This window comes from Ambystoma mexicanum, chromosome 6q (genome assembly GCF_040938575.1).
Source record: "Ambystoma mexicanum isolate Mex_15411 chromosome 6q, UKY_AmexF1_1, whole genome shotgun sequence".
Lineage (NCBI taxonomy): Eukaryota > Metazoa > Chordata > Amphibia > Caudata > Ambystomatidae > Ambystoma > Ambystoma mexicanum.
In genome coordinates this window covers 1,094,542,083-1,094,564,955 of record NC_090937.1, presented here as the reverse complement: position 1 = coordinate 1,094,564,955, position 22,873 = coordinate 1,094,542,083, and the positions used below count along the sequence as shown (strand labels likewise).

Here is a 22,873-nt window from a genome sequence, read left to right as displayed (position 1 = left end):
TCAATATTGTAATCCTTACTGATCCAAATACTATGTTTCAGGCAGTTGTTGAATCGTCAACCCACGCACTTGATGCAGAGCCCGACATTCAAGTAATTCCGGTGGAAGCGGGACCATGCGGATACAAATCGGCGCAACAGCTTTCGGAAGTGCGCACCACATTGACAACAGCCCTAGATATTCTTCAGCAGCACGAGGTATGGATACTGATAGCTCCATCGAGCGTGATCATATAACGTTATTCCATTTGCTATACTTTCTTCCCTATTAACGCAAGTACTGTGTTTCAGGGAGACGATGGAGCTTACACTACAATCACAAGATCCCATTTAGATGATGCAGATGTAAAGAAATCGGAGAAATAATTCGATTAAATCTGATCATATTTAAATATTCCTTGATTCTTTTAGACAAAGCAACATTTGTGGTTATCTCTTTATATGTACTTGTGCCGTCGACCCCAAGTGTGTGTTAGGTTTACAATATTGAAAACCATACTAATGCAAGTACTGTGTTTCAGGGAGACGACGGAGCTTCCAACACAATCACAACATCTCATTTAGATGATGCAGATGTAAAGGAATCGTTGAAATAAGTCGATGAAATGTGATCATATTTGGATTTTCCTTGATTCTTTTGGACAATGCATCATTTGTGGTTATCTCTTTATATGTACCTGTGCCGTCGACCCCAAGTGTGTGTTGTGTTTCCAATATTGAAAAGCATACTAATGCAAGTACTGTGTTTCAGGGAGTTGCTGATGCCTCCTCTTCAATACAATCATTTGTGGCAGTCCATGCAGAGCCAGAGGTATGGATACTGACAGCTCCATCGAACTAGGTCATCAGAGATCGAATACTTGTCGTTTGATTATTCCACACAATGTTTAAATCGTGTTAGGCTATTGAGATGTACCTGTGTGTTCGTCCTCACGTGTGTTTTATGCTAACAATATTTTGATACACAGTAATGAAAATACTATGTTTCAGGGAGTCGATGGAGCCTCATTCCGTGCTGTCTATGCGGGTACAGAAAATATAGTAGTTGCAGCGCAAGAGGAAGGGGAGACATGCGGATACGTATCGGAGCAACAGCGTGCAGATGTTGAAGGTAGAGTCAAAAAAGTTGCAAAGAAAAGAAACAAAAATAAGGTTAGTTACAAACAGTTCATAACTTGAAAAAATATTTTGTGCTGGGGACTATTTTATGTTTTTTTCAAGTCAATTGTACTATACTTTATCTTGTGTTTAAACTGAACATCCCTTTTCCAATCTGTCCTCTAGTTATCCGTGGGTCTACGAACTATACATACACAGACAGTGAAGCGAATGAGAGATGTTGCTTGACAGACCATTTACACTATGGAGGAACTATTAATTCAGACGCGGTGTGTTGAGACTCGGGATGCTCATGTCCAATGTACAGAAAATTAAATGAATGTGTCCGGAGAATCCAGTAAGGTTGTAAAGGACCATTGCTACAGTACGTCCACACCACTGCAACAACATGATACTGGATGTATTGAAGATAGCTCTGAAGTAGTCGCAGATCAATTTACACAATCTACACCCGCCAAAAAATTGCCACCAAAAAAGCTGTCGACATTGTTGTGTTCTCCCATCAATGTTGAAGTAGCAGATGTTGAAATGACAGAATGAACCAGCAGCAGCATTCACCGACGCATCAGAACTTGATAGCAGCGATATTTCTTTCAAATGTGGTGAAATGTCCTCAACGTCACAGGCCGAAACAACTTTGACGCAGCATAACAGCCTAATAAAAGAGGGCAAATACATAGTATTTGACAGTTGTTTGATGGATATTACAAGTATGCTGAAATGTGGGCATTCCGTCAGAGGGAAAGTATGTGGGAAGCCATTGATTCATGTGACTCGTCAAAAACAAGGCAGTAACGTCACAATACATGACGCCTGTAGATTACATCATACGTTCTCATGGTCTGCACAACCGATGCTGGGGAAACTGCCAGCAGGCAATCTACTGTGTGCAGCTGCATCATTTTAGTGGCTCCAGTTTTAGAAAGTTAAAGTCTTTCTTTCAGTTTGTGGGACTCCATTTCATTTAAAAAACGCAGTACTACAAATACCAACATGATCATCTGTTTCCGGCCATTAGTGATGCTTGGAAAATTGAACAATTGTCTCTAGCAAGTACATTCGAAGGCAAACTATTCAAGCTAGCCGGCGATGGACAGTGCGACAGCCCTGGATTTTCTGCCAAGTAATGTATCTACCACTTTCAGGATATGGATAGTAAGAAAATTGTGAGTTCGGTGGTCGTGCAGGTAACACAATGTACATCCTCAGTGGCCATGGAGAAACTAGGATTTATAAAATCAGTGGAATATATGCCTGCAATCGAGGGGAATGCACATCGTCTTCATAGCCACGGACACAGTTCCCACATATTAAACATCAATTTGACGTATGGCATCTTGCTAAATCAATCAAGAAAATCTCGGCTGCAGGGAAAAAAAAAGGTTTGGAAAGTATTTCAGAGTGGTCCCAGTCTATCAGCAACCATCTTTGGTGGAGCTCCAAAACCTGTGAAGGGTCAGTGGAAATACTACTTGAAAAATGGCAGTCACTGATGCACCACTGTACCAACGTGCACAGCTGGTCAGAAAACTGACATTTCCACCAATGTGAACATGGCCCTTTGTCCCCAGTGGAGGCACGGAAGAAGAAGTGGTTGAATCCATCTTCACCAACACACAAAGCCATTGAGAAGATTGTTTGATAAAACTATCAAGAGATTTGAGGGGACTGACAGAATTCTGTCACACAGGAGGTTTGGAGGTGTTCCACAATATGTGCCTAACGTACAGGCCAAAGCGCTTGCATTTCAGCATACAGGGCATGAGACATAGGACTCTACTAGCGGTCTTGGCCCATAACGAGAATCTCGGCCGTGAACAATCTAGGACTAAGGGTAATGTAAGGATGCCTCGCTACACTAAGGCCTTTTCAAAAAGAAGTAAGCAATGGGTGATGAAACCAGTCTATAAGGAAATGGAGTTCGACTTTGTCAAAAGCCTTATTGTTGCTGTATTAGAGAAGCACAGATATGGAATTTTTAACGTTTCCGTGCAGAGCACTGATCCATTGCCACCCAACATTGCCACTGTGCCATGTCCACCCAAAGGAGAGCTGGTTGTGAAGTACAAATCCCGGTTTAAATAATTGTAATACGATTGTCTTTTTGTAAATAAATGTTATTGTACAGTGTGCATACAAAGTACGCTAACCCTAACCCCTACCTTCACCATCCTGGGTGCCGAACAACCTGGGTGTCATCTTTGAATTCTCTCTCCATTCACCTCATATTGATGACCTTGTATATATGTGTATGTATATATTTTTGTTGATGTAACTAATTTTCGCAATCTCTTCTAAATGCTGGGCACTGTTAACCAAGGGGAGGCTTGCGTATTGCAAATAAAAAACAAACAATAAATCTCACTTTCAACTCAACTCCTCGGGTACTTTATACTTTCCCTGACCTTTCCCCAATAGTTATGGTTCTTTATGGCTTCAAAGCTCGCAGACAACGAGGACAAAATTGGGGGCCTTAGAACGCGCCAAGCGAGCCGTTGCAGATGGGAGAGAAGCCAGTTCGCATTTGCACATTGAGGCGCAGTACATAGATGGATTCGAACCTTCAAGTTCTCACAGATGGCTTTACTACGGGATGTTGCAAAGAAAGAATGTATGCTCATTTCTAGTGAAGGTCAGCGGCTTTGATTTTCAGCTCACGCCCTGAAGAGGCCCACAACTCGCACTGGCAGTATAAGGTTCTATTGTTTTTTGACCTTGAGAGACAGGGACCATGCCGAAAGAACTTCATTTGAAGGGGGGGTTGGGGGTGCAATAACGAAACACGATAAGGCAGAAAATTCTTAAACTAGACAGAGTTTCAGGTTAGTTCAATATACGAAAAATCGTTGTCAAGAGCACAGTGGGATTTACGGACTGCATTACCCAGAGACACAATGGAAATTGCAAATATAATATAAGTAACTCTTTAGACGCTTTTATACCGGAATGAATTAATGAATGGGTGCATGAATAAATGAATGAAGAGCTTTGAAAACGTTTGTGGGATCGTCCTTGTAGCGGGCACATGGGCATGCAGGTCCACATTCCACACGCATGTAGACAAAAAGTCGTTTCTCATTGTGTACTAACATCGATTTATTTTGTTCGTTTTCGCATTGATTTTAGAGCCGAACATACTCCATTGCACTATCCTTGAAAGCAAATAGTTTCAGCTCAGCCGTAATAAATAAAATGAATAATATTAATAAAGATCGGCTGTCGAGACTAATTATAAATTTTATGTTTTCAAAACAGGTATATACTTCCCTTTTGCCACTGCCACCAGTTTCAGACACCGGCAGATGGTTTTTTCAACCGCCAGCTGCAGCTTAATGTAAACAACTGCACCATTCTGATGATTTTATGGGACGATCGCCAAGGGCCCATATGCCCTTATGCGGTACTAGCGGCTAGAAGCAACATATCAACCTTTACGCTGGCCTAGTGCCTACTTGATGGAACAGCCTCAGGTGGGTGAAAGGGGAGGCCCAAGCGGTAAATGTGCGGCATTGGGAGAACAGTGTGGTCAGTCCCTTCTGCCTGGATACGTCTCCCACAGCAGTAAGGCCCCGGTGGGCAAGCCCGGGTAGCCCCTCCCACCTCCTGTGGCCCCCCCCCCACCTTTGCACTCTCCCCCAATAAATACCCTCATGTTAAAACGGTGGTGTACCATGATCGCATGGAGCATAGCCCACAAGGTCCTTCGGCCCGGATCCCAGAAAGAGGATGACAAGTCATTGCAACATAGGGGGTAATACAAGTCAATCTCCAGCAGCACGCCTCTGCGTCTGTGCAAACCCGCTGGCACAGGCTGAATCCGCCCTCCCCCTGCAGCTCTCTCCCATCGCTTCCCCCCCGCCCCCCCACCCCCGCCCAACTACACAAAGGTTCACATACCCTTGGCCACAAACTCGCATAGCCTGAATGGATCCTCAGCACAGTAGCCCTTGATAAATGAAAGGTGGGAAGTAATCGGGTGCGAGGGGGTCGGGGGGGCGGAGAAGGCAGACAGGGATTCTTTCATCGCCTGTCCCTTCCAGCAACCCGCTCACAGCAGCTTACTTCTAGAAAGCATGCGATACTGAAAAGGCAAGGACTTACTACCACTTGCACCACACAGTTGGGGTACCTCACGTTCAAGAGCATCCGACCAGACTCCTAGCTTGCTCCCCCTGGCAATACTGGAGATAGTGGCCCCTTAATGCTTTGAGCGCTAAACTTCACGATGAGTCCATCCAAAGCAAAGGGAATTGCTGTACCTTCCTCAATCAAGGCCCTATTACAAGTCTCTAAAGCGACCACTGGTGGTTCGTCGCACCAGCCTGCGGCCAGGCCGGATGGATGACGGGGCTCCAGCTACCAACGTGGACATTCAGTGACTATTATTCTCCCTTCAGCAAGATATGCAGAACTCCATGCAGGAAATACAGTCCATTCAAGACTTTGGTCATGCTCCCAAGTCAACGAATAGCGCATAACAGATCTTGAATCCACCATCTATGAGAACAGGCACAATCAAAGTGAACTGGAAAGGGGTCTTCAGGTCTTGAGAGTCAAATACCATCATATGCGGAACTTAACATAGCCATAACGTTTCATAAAATCGTAGTTACTCACTCAATATGCTCAGATAGCAGCCTTGGCATGAATACAACCGAGCCGAGTCGTTTCAGCTGGGATTTACGAATTACATAGTTTGTTTGCTTTCCCCCCGTTTTTTTTTTCTTCCTTTTTTCCCGATCAAAAGATCTGTTACATGCCATGTGACAAAATAACTGTTTGTCAACTGTGTGAATTGCGGTTTTCAATCGCTTCAAAGTAATGGAGTGCACACAGAGTGGAATTGCAGTGAAATTGCAGCCTAGCGTATTTAACAATTGCTGATTTCCAATTCAAGGTATTTAAATTTTCTGAAATATTGAAAACATAGGAAAAATACCATGCTTTATCTTTGAGGTCTGTGGTAATCCGTAATAGGACAATTGTGGCCGTGTTTGTACTTGTTGAGCAGTTTCTGCATTGCTAGTAAGTGGAAACCAAAAAAAGACAACTAACTCTTGGTCACACCTTGAAGGAATTTGTGATTAAATATGCAAAATGTAATGTCTTCCAGTGATATTAGTGGTATCAGTGCACGAATGACAGCCGTTTACACACATATAAATCACAACACTGGACCTACGCTGCGTTCGTGCCACACCTGCCCCCCTAAAGCAATTTCGGGTTCTAAATTAGTAACCCATTCCAAAAAGATGACTGCATTTTTTCCTGAAAAGAAACACATCGAGTGTTGTCGATGAGGAAAGTGCCACCCAAGAGATTACATCTGAATTGAACTTAAATTGCTTGGCGACCAAACTAATTGGCTATATGCTACAAAAGAAAAATCCTGACATTTCCGTTTCCTCTTCTACCAAAGAACTAGCAACATCACCGTTACCCAACGTTAACTCTCTAGGTAGAAATAATGACCTGAATGAATTTTTTTAGTGACCTAGAAAGTTCCTATGAAAATATTAGATAAGGACCAAGATTTAGATGTCATTGCTGCGTCTATAGTGTCTCCAACTGCTAGAGTCGAAGTGATGATACACAAAGAGGCAACCTCCTCTCCAATTGATCTAAATGAAAATATTGACTTAGCCACACAGAATGATGTTATAGAATATATGGGAGATAAATTTGATACCACTTCTACCCCGAGCACTATGTCTATAGACCCCCACACCTTTTTTTAAGCCCCCTTTATCGATGTACTACCAACAGAAAGCACCATGATCGAGGACAGGGGAAAGCCTGTGAATGATGCTGAGCAGGTCTCAGAACAAGGTGGAGTGTCCATTGCACTGGGTATTATTCCCAGTGAGGCTAAATCTAATTCCATGCTATCTGAAACCAGCCAATCGAGAATGACATCTAATGAAATGTTCCAAGCTTTCGAGTGCCTATTAACTACACTAGTAAATACATGTGGGAAACTCAAAAATAAATTAGACAGTCTATAATACTTCACAAATGTATTCTAAAAAGAGGAAAATTACACATGATCAGAGTGCTAATATGGACATCTTGGCGAGAGAAGCCAGTACAATGTTCACATTCCACGGTAATAAACCAGCAATGGCAGCTCCAAATATAACAGCCAGTAATCCAGGCTGAGTAAAATTGCCAACAATATCCAAGAATGTATCCAAGAGGGAAATTTCTTTTTTTTTTTTAAAAAAAAACAAAAAAAAAACACCCAACACACAAAGATCTGTCTCACAGGCATTTATGTATGATAGACTAGCAAAACCCAAAAATAACTCCTGTTGTGTGATTATGGAAAATGTTCTGAGGAATGTGATAAAGCCATCAGATTTGCTACCTAGTGTCCCAAAATGTATAAAAAAACATTTACTTTAGGCAGTAAACAGGGTACATCAGCACAACTACCTAAGGAGAGCCTAATCCCTCCAATCTCTGCAAGTATACCCTCTCTTCAAATCCATAGAGTGGTTCTATGCCTTCGAATGTGGCAGTTTTTCCTCCGCCACAAAGTATTATGCTGCAGAAAAAGGACATCAGACTGGACGGGACAAATGCGATTGTCCGACCTCTGGATGGCAACTCAGTCCAAACCTGTTGCTGCCCAAAACAAAGAGGCCGCACATAAAACCCCTTCAATTGACACCCATCTCAGTTTATTATCCACCTTTAAATAGAGCAGCTGCCTTGCAATTACTCCACTCAATTTGCGTGTTATACGCTCTAACGACATTAGAATAGTGGATCAAGTTAAACATAGCAAAATCAGTATCGCTAATGTCTGGTTTGATTCTACTTCTATATTAGAATACATTTTAAAATATGAACCAGAAATATTTTGATTGGGCTTTTCCTGTGACATAATGGATATATATCCTGAGAAGCGAAGAAAGACCGACCCGAATAATGAGAATAACAACATTGCAAATAAGGGAGGATATACAATCAGCCATCTGTAATGACTCCCAGTACGGTCATCACCAATCAGCAAACAAATAAGAATATGAAAAAGATAATGAATGCATCATCTAGTAATTTAACCCAGCGTACCCACTGATTTTGTATTGTATTGCCCATGAGGGAATCAAATGCAAACACTAATGCTGAAAATTCTGAAGAAACGGGTTATTGGCAATGGCTTCCAAACGCCTTTAAATCTCATTTGTCTCAATTAAGTCGATGACATTGATATACTGTATACATGGAACACTAGAGGGTTTAACCATTTATTCTGAGAAAATGGTCTGTGGTGCAATATGCCTTTCTTTACTATTATTGCGTTACAGGAAACTTGGTTAATTGACAATTTGCTGCTCGATGAAAGAGTAACCATACAAAAACCTGCCTAAAAGGTCAACTTGGCCGGCCCAAAGTAAGCCCACCATGGTCTGTTGCGGAGATTCCCTGTGACTCCACATCTGTTTTGGTCAGGATATTATCAAGGCCTGGTGAAACCTTTATTATAATAGATGTATACGCCCCCCCCCCCCCCCCCGAGGGTACGGACAAAAACCAATTTGAAAGTGGTAAAAGACAGTGACGAAATATTAGACTAAATTCCCTTAAGATGTGATGGGTGACTTCAATGCAAACATCCTACCAGATGTAGAAATAGAAGTAAAGCTTTGCTCTAGCCTAAATAGAGAGTACAAAAGAGTCGCATTAGTCTTTGGTTAACATGCTTGCAGAACACAAACTGATGAGTTTGAATGGTTGTGAAATTTGTTTTGCTGCACCTGACCATAACACACACAAGGCTTTAGGACGATGGTCAGAGCAGTTTTGGGTCAGGATGACAGATGCAATGGGAAAAGGAAATGCAAATGGCAATTAGTTTTGCTGGGCACAATTGAAACACTGGGACAAATTCTTTTTACTTTATTACATTTGTACTGTGCAGCCATAGACCCATAGGTGTGAGGGCGCGGACATAGACGAACATGACAAAAAACAAGCAGAAACTGCTCCAAGAGCACTGAGGAGACAGAGGAGGAGCAGAGGGGAGTACTAATTAAAAAAGGAAGTTTTTTAGTCCCTTCTTGAAATTGCTCAGAACTGATGAGCATCTCAAATGGCTGGGAAGAGCATTCCAGAGCATGGGGGCCGCAGAGACAAAGGCACCCAGTTGTGCTTTCTTGGTTTTAGATCTAGGCTGGTGGAGGAGTTTACGGTTATTAGATTGCAGGTTTCTATGGCAAGGTTTTTCTTCTATATGCCTTTGTAAGTATGGGGGCATAGTTCCCATGAGGCATTTGAAAATGATGACCAGAGGTCTGAAGGAGATACAGGCCTCCACGGGGAGCCAATGCAGTGCTCATCATGCTTCGGACACATGGGACTGATATGACATGCCAGCTACAACTCTTACTGCTCCGTTCTAGACTACCTGGAGTCAGTTAATGGTGGCTTTGCTGGAACCTACCAGCAGACTGCAATAATAATCTAGTTTGGCTCCTATAATGGGTCGAGCAATTGACACAGCGTTCTGTTTGGAGATGAGCGGTCTCAGGTGAGCCAGCAATTTGATATAGTAGGAGGCAGATACAACTGCTGGCTACGTAGGGCTTCATGTTAAGCGACTGATCCAGAACCACTCAAGATGATTACTTTAGGGGGGGTGGGGATTTGAACATTTCCCAACTGAAAGTGCTTATAGGGTGGGGCAATTTTAGCTAGGATGCCCTCGGAACCCACTACCATGAGTTTGGTCTTTCCCCGGTTAAGCGCAAGGTTATTTTGCATCATCCACTGTTCAATGATGGAAAATATACGATTGAGTTCGCTTTCATCCAGCTCATGCTGACCAGTGAGAGGGATAATGCACTGTGTGTCATCTGCATAGTTGGAAAAGAGTATACCCTCTTGAGCGAGATGAGCGAAGAAGGGGGCCATAAAGAGGTTATAAATACAGGGTGATCGGCAAGCTCCTTGCGGAACTCCAAAAAGCACCAGAATGGCATGTGCTGTTGCCTCATTGGCACACACCCTACTAAATCTATTGGAAAGAAAAGAAAGCAGCCATTTGGTAGTGGCCTGGGAACAATTAGCTAAAGACATGAGCCTGGCAGCCAGAATGTAATGAGACCAGGTCGAATGCCACAGATTGATCTAAAGAGATAAGTAGCGAAGTCTGCCGATTGTCCAATCTCTTTAAGAGTTCAGATTTAAGGTCCAATAATGAGGCGTCTGTACAAAAACCTTGTCTGAAACCCGAATGAAAAGGGTTAAGTATAGGGTGCAAGTTGAGCGATTTGGGAGTATGGAACCCGCTCCAGTATTTTTAACAGAAAAGGGATATTAGTTATTGGCCTGTAGTTGGTAGTGACATTCTGATCCAGGTTAGGCTTTTTTTTAAGAGAGGTGTAACCCATGCTTTCTTCAACTCATCTTGAACAATGCCATTGGAGAAAGGAGTTGATAAATTTGCATACGGCTTGCACCAGTGAGGGAGGGCAGGCTTTGATAATATTGGAAGCACAAGGATCCCCTGAGTCAGGCATTTGGTATTGGGATAGGAGATGGCTTCTGTATGATGCGACTTGGCTTTAGTGAAGTAGGGTACTGTGATGGAGAAGTGAACAAAAGCGTGGTCTGACCAGGGGCACGATGCTACCATCACGTCATGATAGGGTGCATTAATGGCAGATACCCAATCCAGGGTGTGACCTAGGTCATGCGTTGGAACTTGAACCATCTGATTAAAGCCCAAATCTGTAAAGGATTGAGCTAGTTCAGGTGCAATATGGTCATGTGTATGTCCCCAACCAGTGATTGAAGTTGCCCAACACTATAAAGCGAGCATTGGGCTTCAACAGTGGACGCAGGTAGCTGGAAAGTGCCAGAGAGAAATTGCCTGAAAATGAGGGTGGGCGATACATCAGTATGAAGTTAACTGTTTTAGAATTCATATCACAATGGGATTAATTCTTTTGAGCAACTCGTGAGGACTAGATCGGCTCACAATAAACTGGGAAAAGATGGTTGGTTTTAAATGCCAACAAGACTGATCACGTGACATAAATGGGGGAATTAATTGATTTACTTTGATAAATATGCTAAGGATCTACACAGGCCAACAGGGGATTTTTTCAATGGGGAAATGACTAAGACAATGCTGAAAGAATACAGGGCCTATACAATCTATGGCTTGGGGACTTCTACTTCCAGAAGAGGTCAGGATTGGACATCAAAGCACACTGCTGTAGACAGCCAAAGGAAATCAGTTAAAGGCCTTCTCTCCTGGCTCCCAGGGTCCCAATCAGTTTCTATGTCTCCTGGCTCCACTGCAAGCTGGGCCTCTCTGCTGGGAGGTTCACGCCAGATTTTGAGAGCAGGTCACCTCATGGCATTAGTGCAAGAGTCCTGCTCTGAGGCAAGTTGGCGTAGTTATAGGGCAGACGACATCACTAATGTATCATTATTCTTGCAAAAGGGATTGGCTAACCTCCACTACTCCACTCCCCCCTGTGTGCTGATAGGGCAAGGGAATGTAGGAGTCCTTTTGGACCCTAGGGGAGCAGAGCACTTCATCATCTTACTTTGACAGGTGGGCTAGGTCAGGTTTATGCACTTAAAAATCTCACTACCTACAAAGTACCCTGAACTTCCAAAACCTTCTACGTATGAATTCATTTTTGACAACCATATTTGACTGCAAGTCAAATAACACTAATCAGAAGTCTGCATGTCATTCCTGTGCAGAGCTACAGTTTATTTACTCTGGAGCCACATAATTGAACAACATGGCCCTTTATGGGCGTCATACTAATCCTAATTTACATGATTTATCAATTTTTTACATCACTGGTAAACACAAGGTGGCCAAAATCACAATTTCATGAATAACTTTAGTTGTGTTGATCCCACCAAAATCGTTTTGCCTGGACAGAAGGAGTTTACCATCATCTTTCCCAAAATCATACAATGAATGTGGTGCGATGAGTATTACATTATTTTTTTCTCCCATTGTACTCCATGTGCAATCTCAGTCCTCATCTGGCTAGGCCCCCACCCTCCTGGAGCACAGGACGTCAGCAGACGGTTTGTGTTTAGATTAGCCTACCGACTCCAAGGGCTAATGACTAAGCTAATGCACTTTATTGAGACTTGTGACCTCCGGTCACAAAGGCCGGAGAACAGACACACTCTCTGGTACACCCTGTGTCTCCCATCTCAAAAGTATTTAAAGTTGTATTTCTAAGGGAAGGCACTGGCGTTTGAAGTTGCAGACTTAGATCTCCAGGACAACAGTGACCCTGTAATGCAGTTTCACATCTTGAAGAAATGGCAAGCAGCTCAAGGCCTTTCAAACTCGGCCGCAAATTGCCTTTGAACTCACATTTCACTTTTAAATAAACTCTTAGAAGGCACACAGTTTCCGCATATAAGGGTCACTACAAAGTTGTTCCTAGCATACAGCTGTTAAATGAGAGCATCACGATTCCACTTTTAGTGGCTTTGGTGAACATTTCGCTTTGCAGATTGTCACTATGGAGGAAAAACGAAATGACTATTTATTTCACCCATGAAAGGAACCCAGTTCAGCATCCCATTATAGATTATGTGCACTGCCGCTTCATATGTGATGGGTTCGTGGTAGACAGAAACCAAGTTTTGAAAGGCTTGCAAACATTCTAGTGAACAGATTATTATTCTTGGAGGGAAAAACGAAATGACATGCTTTTATTTGCCATGCAAAGTGCTTTGTTTCACTACGGCAGCTTGAAACACAATTCTGGCATTTCACTTAAGATGTTGGCCACTGCCGTTTGCGAAAAGGTTAGTGCAGCTCTCCATAGATTTCTTAACACGTTGGGCCCACATGTGTTTTGCTTCCTTTATGCAAGGCAGTCCGCATCTTTTATCATCTGGAAGTTTTTAGGCCCATTTTCTCTCCTGATTACTTTGGTTCCATAGGACTTATGTTGCGACATCTCTGTGCAGGACTGGGAATTTGGCAAGTCCTCATAACTGACCTTGGCCTCTGTATTTCTTGTAATCAGGACCATTTCACCCCACACAGGGTTGGTTCTTCATAAGATCCTTACTGACGTGCTCAGTCCTCTGGCCTTCCTTCTGGTCTCTAGTTGTGGATATAACCTGTCCCTAGGTTCTCTGCTCAATGTACCACTAGCTTGGGTGGTAAAAGCTCTGGTATAGCTCAGCAAGAGCAACCGCTGCACAGCAGATATCAAGTGAACCACTTCTCACTATATCTAGCTAGCTGTGAGAAGGGTGCTTCGTCATGGTTTTTTGCTGTTTTCCGGCTTTTTCCAGCTTCTTTTATAGTCCTGGGGCAGTGGCTCTTTTTTTAAGCCGGCCTGGGATTAACGTTTCTATGGAGCAACTTGTTTTAAGTTTGATTTGCCTCTTACAAATTGCATTTGAACTCTTATAAAGAAACAACTGGGTATATTCAATGAGGCAAAACAGGAAATTAAATACCTTATCTTCGTTATTATGTGGAGAAAAAAAAAAGAATTTGCTGACCCCAGAGTGGATTCTCTCGGGTCCCATTCCCTGGCATCGTTAGTACCCTGGATCATGCAACACGGATTCCTAAATGCTGGCCAACAGGTTGTCGCACTATAAGTCCGACAATATATTCTACAATGGATGCTTTTTCATGGCCTGAAGAAGGGAAAGCCATCTATAATGTCAGTGAAACAGTAGTTCAAGATTTCTTCACAAAACACTATCTACACATTGATTCAATGGGATGATGCTCTTATAATGAAAAAGAAATCAAACAAAACTCTGGTTCAATAAACTAAAATAAGTGACAATGTAACCACGATTGCACCCAAAGCCCTACAACTCAACCAACACCCAGCATTCTTAATACAACACCTGTTAATCCCATGTGCCCAACCTCGCACACACCCCTCTTGCAGAAGGCACTATGCCAACACACTAAAGATAGCTTAAGGAACACCATATCTAATTTTGAGTGATCGATAATAAAAAGGAGGCCAAGTGTCTGGAAACGTTTAGAAGAAACCTCCCATGTATCGTCCTGCCACAGAATGGTACCAATTGGATATTCAAAAAGTCCCATGAGCACCACTTACTTTTTTTTGCAAAGACACAGAGAAAAATCAGAACCCAACCAAAGGAGGATATACTGCAACAAAGTTGCTAACTGTGCAATGAGGGGACATGTTCTAACCACAGCTTCCCCATTAGACAAAGCTTGAATCATCTGGAGGTGAAAGGCAAGCTCTGTGTGCCTCAGTTCTCTTAACTGTCAAGATTGGAAGTGATTGGATAGCATTAAGCTTTAGATTACCTATAATGTTCAGCCTGCACACACCCGAGCAGCAGAAACTACCACTGAGAAAATGACTATTGCCCAGCAATAGGACAGTGCAGAGCAATGGCTTCTAAGCACTATTCTCCAGTCTGAATACTACTAACAGAAAAGTCATCCAGCCATGAAGATGAAACAAGCCTCTGACTTGTATACCTCTTTCGCCTCTGCCTCCAACCTACCAGGGAACGATGGAAGCCATTGTGACCATTCCGACTTCCAGAAGGTCATATTAACACATCATGTGACAGAAATTTCATGTTAAAGTCGTTTTTACCAGATCCACCATTCACGAGGATCCTGATCAATATTTGAAGTCCCTGCCTCAAAGACAAAGAGCAAAAAAAGGGCCTATGACCAGAAACCAAGCTCAAGCCATGACCAACATATCCTTTACAGAAACACCCTTCTGCCTCTTTTCTAAACTCACCCTTCACCAGACTCCAGCTTCCACACAGATACCCTTTGCCCCCCCATGACTCTTACTCTATGTCCCGTCCCCTTTCCGCCATACTTGTGGGATATTCTGTCCATCAGGAAGGCACCGGAGCACTTTTTGAAGTATCAATAATTTAGTCCTTTTATTTTTATGCAGCCAGCATGTTTTAGCGCTGCCTTCCTTGGCTTCACCCAGGGAATCACCCTTCATTCCTTTTCTCTGCACGGTCGGGATTGGACCCACTTGCATCATTGGGATTTTTGTTTTTTCCTTACTTGTCCTTTCAATTGGTCTTCCTGCTCCGGTTCCGCGGTCAGCTTCTTTTCATCAGTCTATGCCAGAGCGTAAGGGGGTTCCCCCCCCGCCCCCCATGTTCTTCATGCAGGTATCGCTACGCGATAGCGGATCCTTACATTCTTTGTCTCGATTGCCTGGGACCAGACCATTGTTGAGACGCATGCTTCTACCTCGACTCCCTCTCGGTCGGCGCACTCGAAAAGCGGCTAATCAGGTTTGAGCAAGTCTTGCACAGCTTGAATACGGTATACCTTCAGAGCTTCCATCGAGAAGAGAACATTCCTGGTAAGTACTCTTCTTTTTAGGGCACCCCACCTGGGTGTATTCTTCCCGAGGTCATCTGGTGTTGGGAGCAATCGCACCGGCTCTAGCATTACCAGGCTTCTCCCCGAGGTGCACGAAGCAGGGTCTAATTTGGATACCAGTTTCTCCTCCAAGGTCAACCCTCTGAGGGCCAAGCGCACCAGGGTCACACCAGAGGTTCCTCCTGTCGGGAGTTAAACGTACTAGAGTCACTCCTGAGTTTTCACCAGGGGCTAAAGGTACCGGGGGCAATCCAGAGTTTCCCCGGAAAGGGGCTAAAAGAAGCAGGGGGCAAAAAAGTCAGACAAGCGTCCAAAGTCATTGCCGTCTCTGAGGATCCCTCAAAAGGGGGCTAAAGTTAATCTCAAGGCTCCTAAAATTCCAGTCAAGCCGACAAGATCTTCTGATAGATCTGTGACGCAGGTTACTTCAGAGGGTCTCAAAATGGTGCCTCAGCCAGTGTTGACGGCTTTGGCCATTTTGTCACAGCCCTCAGGGGCTTCATGTCAATTGGCTAGGCCCAAGTCTTTGCTATCTGTGCCTCTGTTGGACTGGAAACGACAATCCCTCTGCCACCAACAATATCACTTCCACCGGCATCAGCTCCGCTGCACTATGTGGAACCATGGATGGGGAGGCCCGTCGTGACAGCCAGTTTCGACTGACTCCTGGGAGGTACAGCCCGCTGGACCACCAGATTCCTACACCACAGCCTAGGCTTTAGAGGCGTTCTTCAGTCGCTTTCAAAACCTGATGTCCTTGAAGAGGTCCCTAAGGTAAGCTTTGATGGGTTCAGAGTGCATTTTCCCTAAGCCTTCAGAGCCGAGGGAGAGGCCACCCAGACGCCCACCACCCGTCTTTTTTTAGTCCTCCCTATTCCTGATCCTCCAGCTCCACAGGAGGGAGTCGGGTGCCCGTACGCTGTAGTCACAAGAGCGTTCAGGCCTTCTCCTGCTAAAGAACTTTTTGGCAGAACACCGCTAGGTGGGGTAAAACCCGATACGGGCCATCACAAACACGAAGATTGATGCCTGGTAGAAGCTTCAGGCATCCGAGGAGATACCTTTGGCTACATATCTGTGTACTTCTTCCACAGCAGTGGCAGCAGCGGCTCTCCAGTGCAAATCTTTCTAGAAGTTGTAGGAAAGTATTTGCTAATGCAGGATTTCAGCTGCGTCCGGCAAATCCAGAGGCGGTCCTAGCTGCAGCTAATCTAAAGTTATGGAGAGAGTTGCCAAGTTCGAGCAAGTCATTCCTCGGGATAAACTTGACGGTTTCAAGACTGCTTTTGCAACGCAAGAGTTCTGGCGCAAGACGTTGCTGCGCATCATGTCAATAACTCTGCGCGCGCCTCATAATTGGCGTGGATATCACCCACCAAGCGTGGCTTGATGGCACCAAGTTTTCACAGGAGGTTCAGGAGAAGGACCTGGACCTCCCTTTTCAGGGTAAAAAAAGTCTTCCACAGTTCCACCGACTAAGAGTGGGCAAAAACTAAGGCTAGTACCATAACAACCAAATATTTGACGTTGCTCGCAAAGCCTCCAGCTGCTAGATCGTCTTATCCCCAGAAGTCAGATTTCTGCTTGGGATCCTTCTCAGGGTTGTGGGGTTTCACGACCACAAGAAGGGTCAGCCAGAATGTTCCCCTAGTGGAACTTGGCGCAAGCAGCAAAGGTTTTTGTCCCACTCCTCAGCCTCCTCTGCAGGACCAGTACCCACTTTACTGATACATCTAGCAAATTATGGTTTTCAACGGTCTCATGTTATTCCGGTGGAGGGTAGGCCAATTTCCTTGCACCTGGAGGACATCACAAAACAATGGTGGGTCTCATTAGGTTTCCAGCGATCCCTCCATCCCATCCTCCTTTACACCCAACAAGGTCCCCCTCTCTCCGCGTCGAAGTTCAAAAGCTGAAGTTCAAAAGCTTCTGGACTTGAGGGTGGTAGAACAAGTTCCTGCATTTTTACTGTGCCCAAACCTAACCAGGCTGGCCTGCGCACTATCTTGGACCTGTCCAATTTCAATCTGCACATTCCCAAAGAAACGTTCAAGATGATGATGCCCATGCAAATCCGCTCCTCCCTCCTGAAGGACAATTGGCTCTGGTGGTGGATCTTCAAAATGCATACCTGCATATACCAATTCGGCCCAAACACTGCAAATACCTTTGATTTTCGGTAAGGGCCGAGCATTTCCAATATCGGGTCCCCCCCCTTCAGTTTGAGCTTGGCACCACTCGTTTTTACGAAAATGATAGCTGCAATTGCAGCGTTCCTCGGGCTGCTGGGAATCTGTCTATCCTTATTTGTGACGACTGGCTACTTCACAGTCATTGTCCCAGTATAGCTGCAGATCATTTACAGTTCCTTCCATCGCTGCGGTTGCAGCGGAGTCTATGAACTGGCGAAAATCTTCAATGACTGCCTCACAGGACTGGATTTCCTTGGGGTTTTCATTGGAACACAGTGCCAGGGTCTCTGACAAGAGGGCAGGATGGGGATTTAACGCAGACATGCTCAGTTTTCCTCAATTCCACCCAGAGGTTGGCATGGTGGTTTCAGAGGCTCCTAGGGCGGATGGCCTTATGTGTCATCTGAAGTCTTCGACCTATGGTCCTCACTGGACCAGTATCGCCATATCAATTACCTCGAGCTCTTAACCCTTTTCCTGGCCTTTAAGGCTTTTCTGCCATCCATCCCCAACAAAGTGGTTTGGATTCAACTCTAGTGTACTACGTGAACAAGCATTCCCTTGCTGCTCACTGGCAGGCGGATAGCTCAGGGACAATGTGCTCGCCTTGGAAGCAAGATGACACGGAGCAACACAGTTTCGATTGCTGGGTCCACGCTTAGAAACCTCTGGGTATTAAGCGTGTTATAAATAACCCATCATATCCTAGCCTTTCCCTCTTTGCCTGCGCCCTTACTCCATGTGGCTGCTTCTTTTACCCTCCAGAATGAATCTCAACCTTGCAGCCTTCCTATTCATGTTCTCTTGTTCTCCCCTTCCTTCACAGCCATAACTCCTACAATTTACAATTTTTTCCCCTTCATCCCCACCTCCGATTCGCAAGCAGCTGCATCCCTCAAACTAAATGCTCCCATTCCCTCAGGATCTCTAACCACATCTCTCCCATTCATCTACTGTGCCACTCCCCCCACCTCCTATCACTTACTAATCTGAAATGCACAACCCCTCTGAAACAAATATTACTACTTCACTGATCACCGAATGTTAAACCCATGAACCTTCACTTCTTGTGAGGACATAAATCTGCATTTCATTTCCCTTCATGCCTGCTACATGTGCAGCGAGCCACACTATCTATAATACCTTCTCCCACTTTCCCTAACCTTTTGGTAAAGGCAGTAGAGTGGGTTTTCTGATCAAGAAGGCCCTCACAAACTGCCCCGCCCTCCTCTGACATCACCACCTCAAATACTTCCAACTTGACCTTAATCTTCTCCTCGAGACACTTCCCAATCGACATACCCATTTTCATGCCGGGAGACCTAAACCTTACTAAGCCATCTACAGCTACCTGCCTTGGCCTTGCTTTCCTCCTCGAGCAGCCCATCCCTTCTTATGGGAACTCTCAACCTTCTCTTTCCATATACATCTGAAGTCTAACCTTCTGCCCCTCATCTCCCCTCTTTAAAGATCATGATTAAATTAAAGTTTGACTCTTGCTCCTTTACTTTGATGATGCGCGGACCTCCCTCTCATCACTCACTCCTTAATCTCCGATTGGCCGTATTTTTTTCTCAGACTTTCACTATGCACTTATGACTCCCTCTGAGCAGAAATAGCATGCATTGACATCCACACCTTTCTGCCCCAGTTAAAAACCCTGGATCAACCCTCCCCTAAATTCAGATCCTCAAAAACAAATGTGAGCCATACCCTGCAATGACCGCACAAATTTGAATCCTGAATCGCCACCCTAAATAAATTCCCTCGTAGCTCTCCTCTCTTGACTGTACTGGTATCTAGTCTATCCAGCAAATGTCTTTCCATCGAAGGGTTTGCAATGAAAAAATATGCATGTTTTTGAGGGATAAAGGGTGAATTTTTGGGGGTTTTAAAGGGTAAAAAAAACAGGGTTGGGGAACCCCCATAAAAAAAAATGCATTCAATGCATTTTTTCGCTGTAAAAACAATTAGATGGAAGTGTCCCTCAATGCAAAAATGTCAATGGAAAGACCATAAACAGACTGTATTCTGCTAAATCCTCCCATTTCACAAACATAACCCCCATCCCCAAAGTCACCTACCCTCAAAGCTTTGTTTTGAACGACCCAAGCGAATATCTTTTGCTTCTTCCCTCTTCTCCAGTGACTTTGCTCACTACTTTTCCTCTAAAATCTCTGAACTTTGTGACTCTTTACAGCCCTTCTCCCCCCCCCCAACCTCCTGTTCTCCCGCCTAATTCTAGATTTCTTCTCCACTACCTCTCCTGCCAAATGATCACCCAATTCTTTGCTGTGCCAACCCATCTTGCACGCCCATCAACCTGTTGCCTGCTTATCAAGCGGTCAACGACTTCATCCCCAATCAACTGTCCTCATCTTGGAGTTATTTAAACAACTGGATTCTTCCCTGCCTCCTTCAAATCTGTGACCGTCCTACCCCTATCATTGAAAAATAAAATGTTGACCCAAACATTCCAGAGGGGCATTGTGTGGTGTCCCTTCTACTCCATTATTCAAAAAGGTCCTTGAGCTGGTGTTCTTCAACCGGAGTACCTGGACAATGATAGCCTTGGAGATCCACTTCAAAGTGGCTTTCGTAGGAAGCACTCAACTGGGACCACGCATGCAGGTTTTCAACTTTTGCTCTGGTACCAAACACTCTTATATACTCATCCTTTTGGATCTCTGCATCTTTCTACATTATGGACCAGTCTCTCTGTTCTCACACTGGACTTTCGGTCTTGCAAATGTGGTCTAGCCAGGATTGCTTACTACCTGAACGGTTGCCCTTTTAAAATCTCCTAGAACTCGCAAACCTCTGACCCCACCCATCTCCATGTAGATATCCCCCAAGGACCACAACTTTAAAGTCTGAACTTCACCCACAATACCCCAAACCTAGGTAGACGCAACCTCATCCTTTGGCTTTCACTAACAGTTCTTTGCTAATGACACTCATTCTCCTTTCCCTCCTTCAACCTAACCATCTCGGAAAGAATAACACATTTTCTGACATCAATCCATCACTGAGAGGCTTTACACTACCTAATGCTGAACTACAAAAAGTTATCTTTATCACAGCTTCCATCATCTTCTCCTCCTCCTCAACAAATCTCGTAGCCATTCTCCCCACCAAAGCTTCTTGCTCCCTCACCCAAGGCAGACCATCTTGGAATCCTCTTAAATAACGATATTTGACTGCAACAATCACTACCAGCACCTCTGCTGCTTATTTGGAAAATGCAAACATTTCTGCTTGGCCCTCATCTACTCCTCCTTCCATCTAGACAAAGACGTCAACTTCCCTACCCGCAGTCTTTACAACCTAGAAAGATTCTCTCCCACTTCTACCTACCAACAATACTGGATGGTTCTCTATGCACAACCAACCACTTTTCAAATTTGTTTTCCTAGTGAAGAAACCCAACAGTCTTGCTCCTCAGTGCCTATTTGACGGGACATCTGCCTACTCACCAATATAATTACCTCCACTCCTCCTCTGCACTCAACCTCACTGCATCTGTGAAAGTTATGATGTGCATTATGCTAAGTACTAGCACCTCATTCCCCAGCTGTAGCTCCTGTCCACGGGTTAATGCTGGATACCCAGAAGCTGCTTTTAGCCCCGGCTTATACAATCTTAAAATCGAATACTCTATAGGCTACTGTGAATAGTAGATGAACACTTTTATTACAGAGGATCCTTTTCACAGTCTTCGAAAAGGTTTCCACAGCTCTGGAGTGTCAGGACAGTTCACAACCTGACAGTGAAAGGTGGCCTCCACAACAGTTCGTTGAACTATACATTTAATCTTTTTTCAGCCAAATTATAGACTGTGCCATGTATAAAGCGCAAACCTAGCTGGGAAGCAATGGAGTGATGTACATGGGGACTCACCCAGATGGTTACAGGTAGAGTGTGGGGGTAGCAGAGGTAGCTTAAATGGGTAGCAGAAGCAGCAGAGGGGGATACATAGGGTGTAGTGTTAGGAGAGGTATGCTATTGCTCCGAATATTAACTCAGTATGGCTGAGAGATTCAGACTAAGGTAAAACTATGTTGCACCCTCCCCTCTAGTGCCTTCCTGAAATTATTTTACAGTTATTATGAATTTAGAAACACTTGCCTTCCCAGTTAACGAAGATGGAAATTCTGCCTCAAATTTGTTGCTAAGACCAAACCTAAAAAAAAGAAAACATTTGTGATTAAACAATGTAATGCAGAAGCACACCATTCGTTATTTATTTTGCCCTGATATTTTAAGAACACAAATCACATCCTCAATGTTACAGAATGCTATATCATTAAATCAAGTACTGACTGAGGTTAATGTATTAATATTAAGGGACAAGTAATACTGCAGGACACAATGTTTCACTATGTGTTTAAGCAAAACATGTGTACGCTGCCAACAGCATTTTCCCCTCTTTTACTTTGGGAGGTGCAATGTAAGCCCTGAGAATATTGTAACCCTGCACCAAACAACCAAAACAGGATACATGTATTGCATGATCACAAGCAGACATTTCATTATAGTGCTTTGGAACACCCACAGCTACAAGCCCAAGTGCCTCACAAACTTGCAAGCTTTGAGTGGTGGTCAGTGCTATCCTAGTTATAAGCAATGGTTATTGTTTCCACGGTTGTATTTTGAGTATGCAAAAAATACCCTTTTCGCAACTCCTATTGTGCTCAAACCCTGAACATGCGTGGGCCCCCAACTCACTCGGCTCCTCAATTTACTTTTCTGTGGGACACCTACGGAACCTCCTCCGACACCTTCTCTTCCCGGTAATTAGCAACAGAGATTTGCACACGTTACATATTTGTTTAATTTATTTATTGAGCATTTGTAAAGCGCACCTATCCTGTGGGTATCTGGGCGCTGGACAGATATTTACAGACATTATTACAACTTGCATATAAGTGAGCCTGCATATTTACAATGTGCAGTATTTACAGGTTTTGCAGATATTTACAGAATGGCAGTTTTCTTCTAGGATCTAAATGTGCACGTGAGGAGCCAGTTAGAGTTTTCTCTGGAAGGCAGCATGAGAAGGGTCAGATCTGATGGCTAGCGGGAGGGTGCTCCCTTCTTTGGCAGCTACTACTAGGAAGCTACGTCCTATGGCCTTAGTTCTTTTAAATTCCGGAGCTATGAGGAGAAATGCCGTGGAGGAGCGT

The 22,873-nt window shown here is 44.1% G+C and overlaps 1 protein-coding gene across 3 annotated transcripts in view; it reads right to left on the bottom strand.

Annotated features, from left to right (window-relative positions):
- Positions 1 to 22,873, bottom strand: part of CHIC2 (cysteine rich hydrophobic domain 2) — a 470,301-nt gene that overhangs the window by 349,419 nt on the left and 98,009 nt on the right. For all 3 annotated transcript variants that reach the window (XR_011282276.1, XM_069631651.1, XM_069631652.1), the window contains exon 2: positions 21,816 to 21,870. Coding sequence is in view for 2 of the 3 variants with exons in the window: in XM_069631651.1 (XP_069487752.1) it covers positions 21,816 to 21,870 (55 nt within the window). In the remaining variant the exon portion in view is untranslated. The remainder of the gene's footprint in view (positions 1 to 21,815; positions 21,871 to 22,873) is intronic.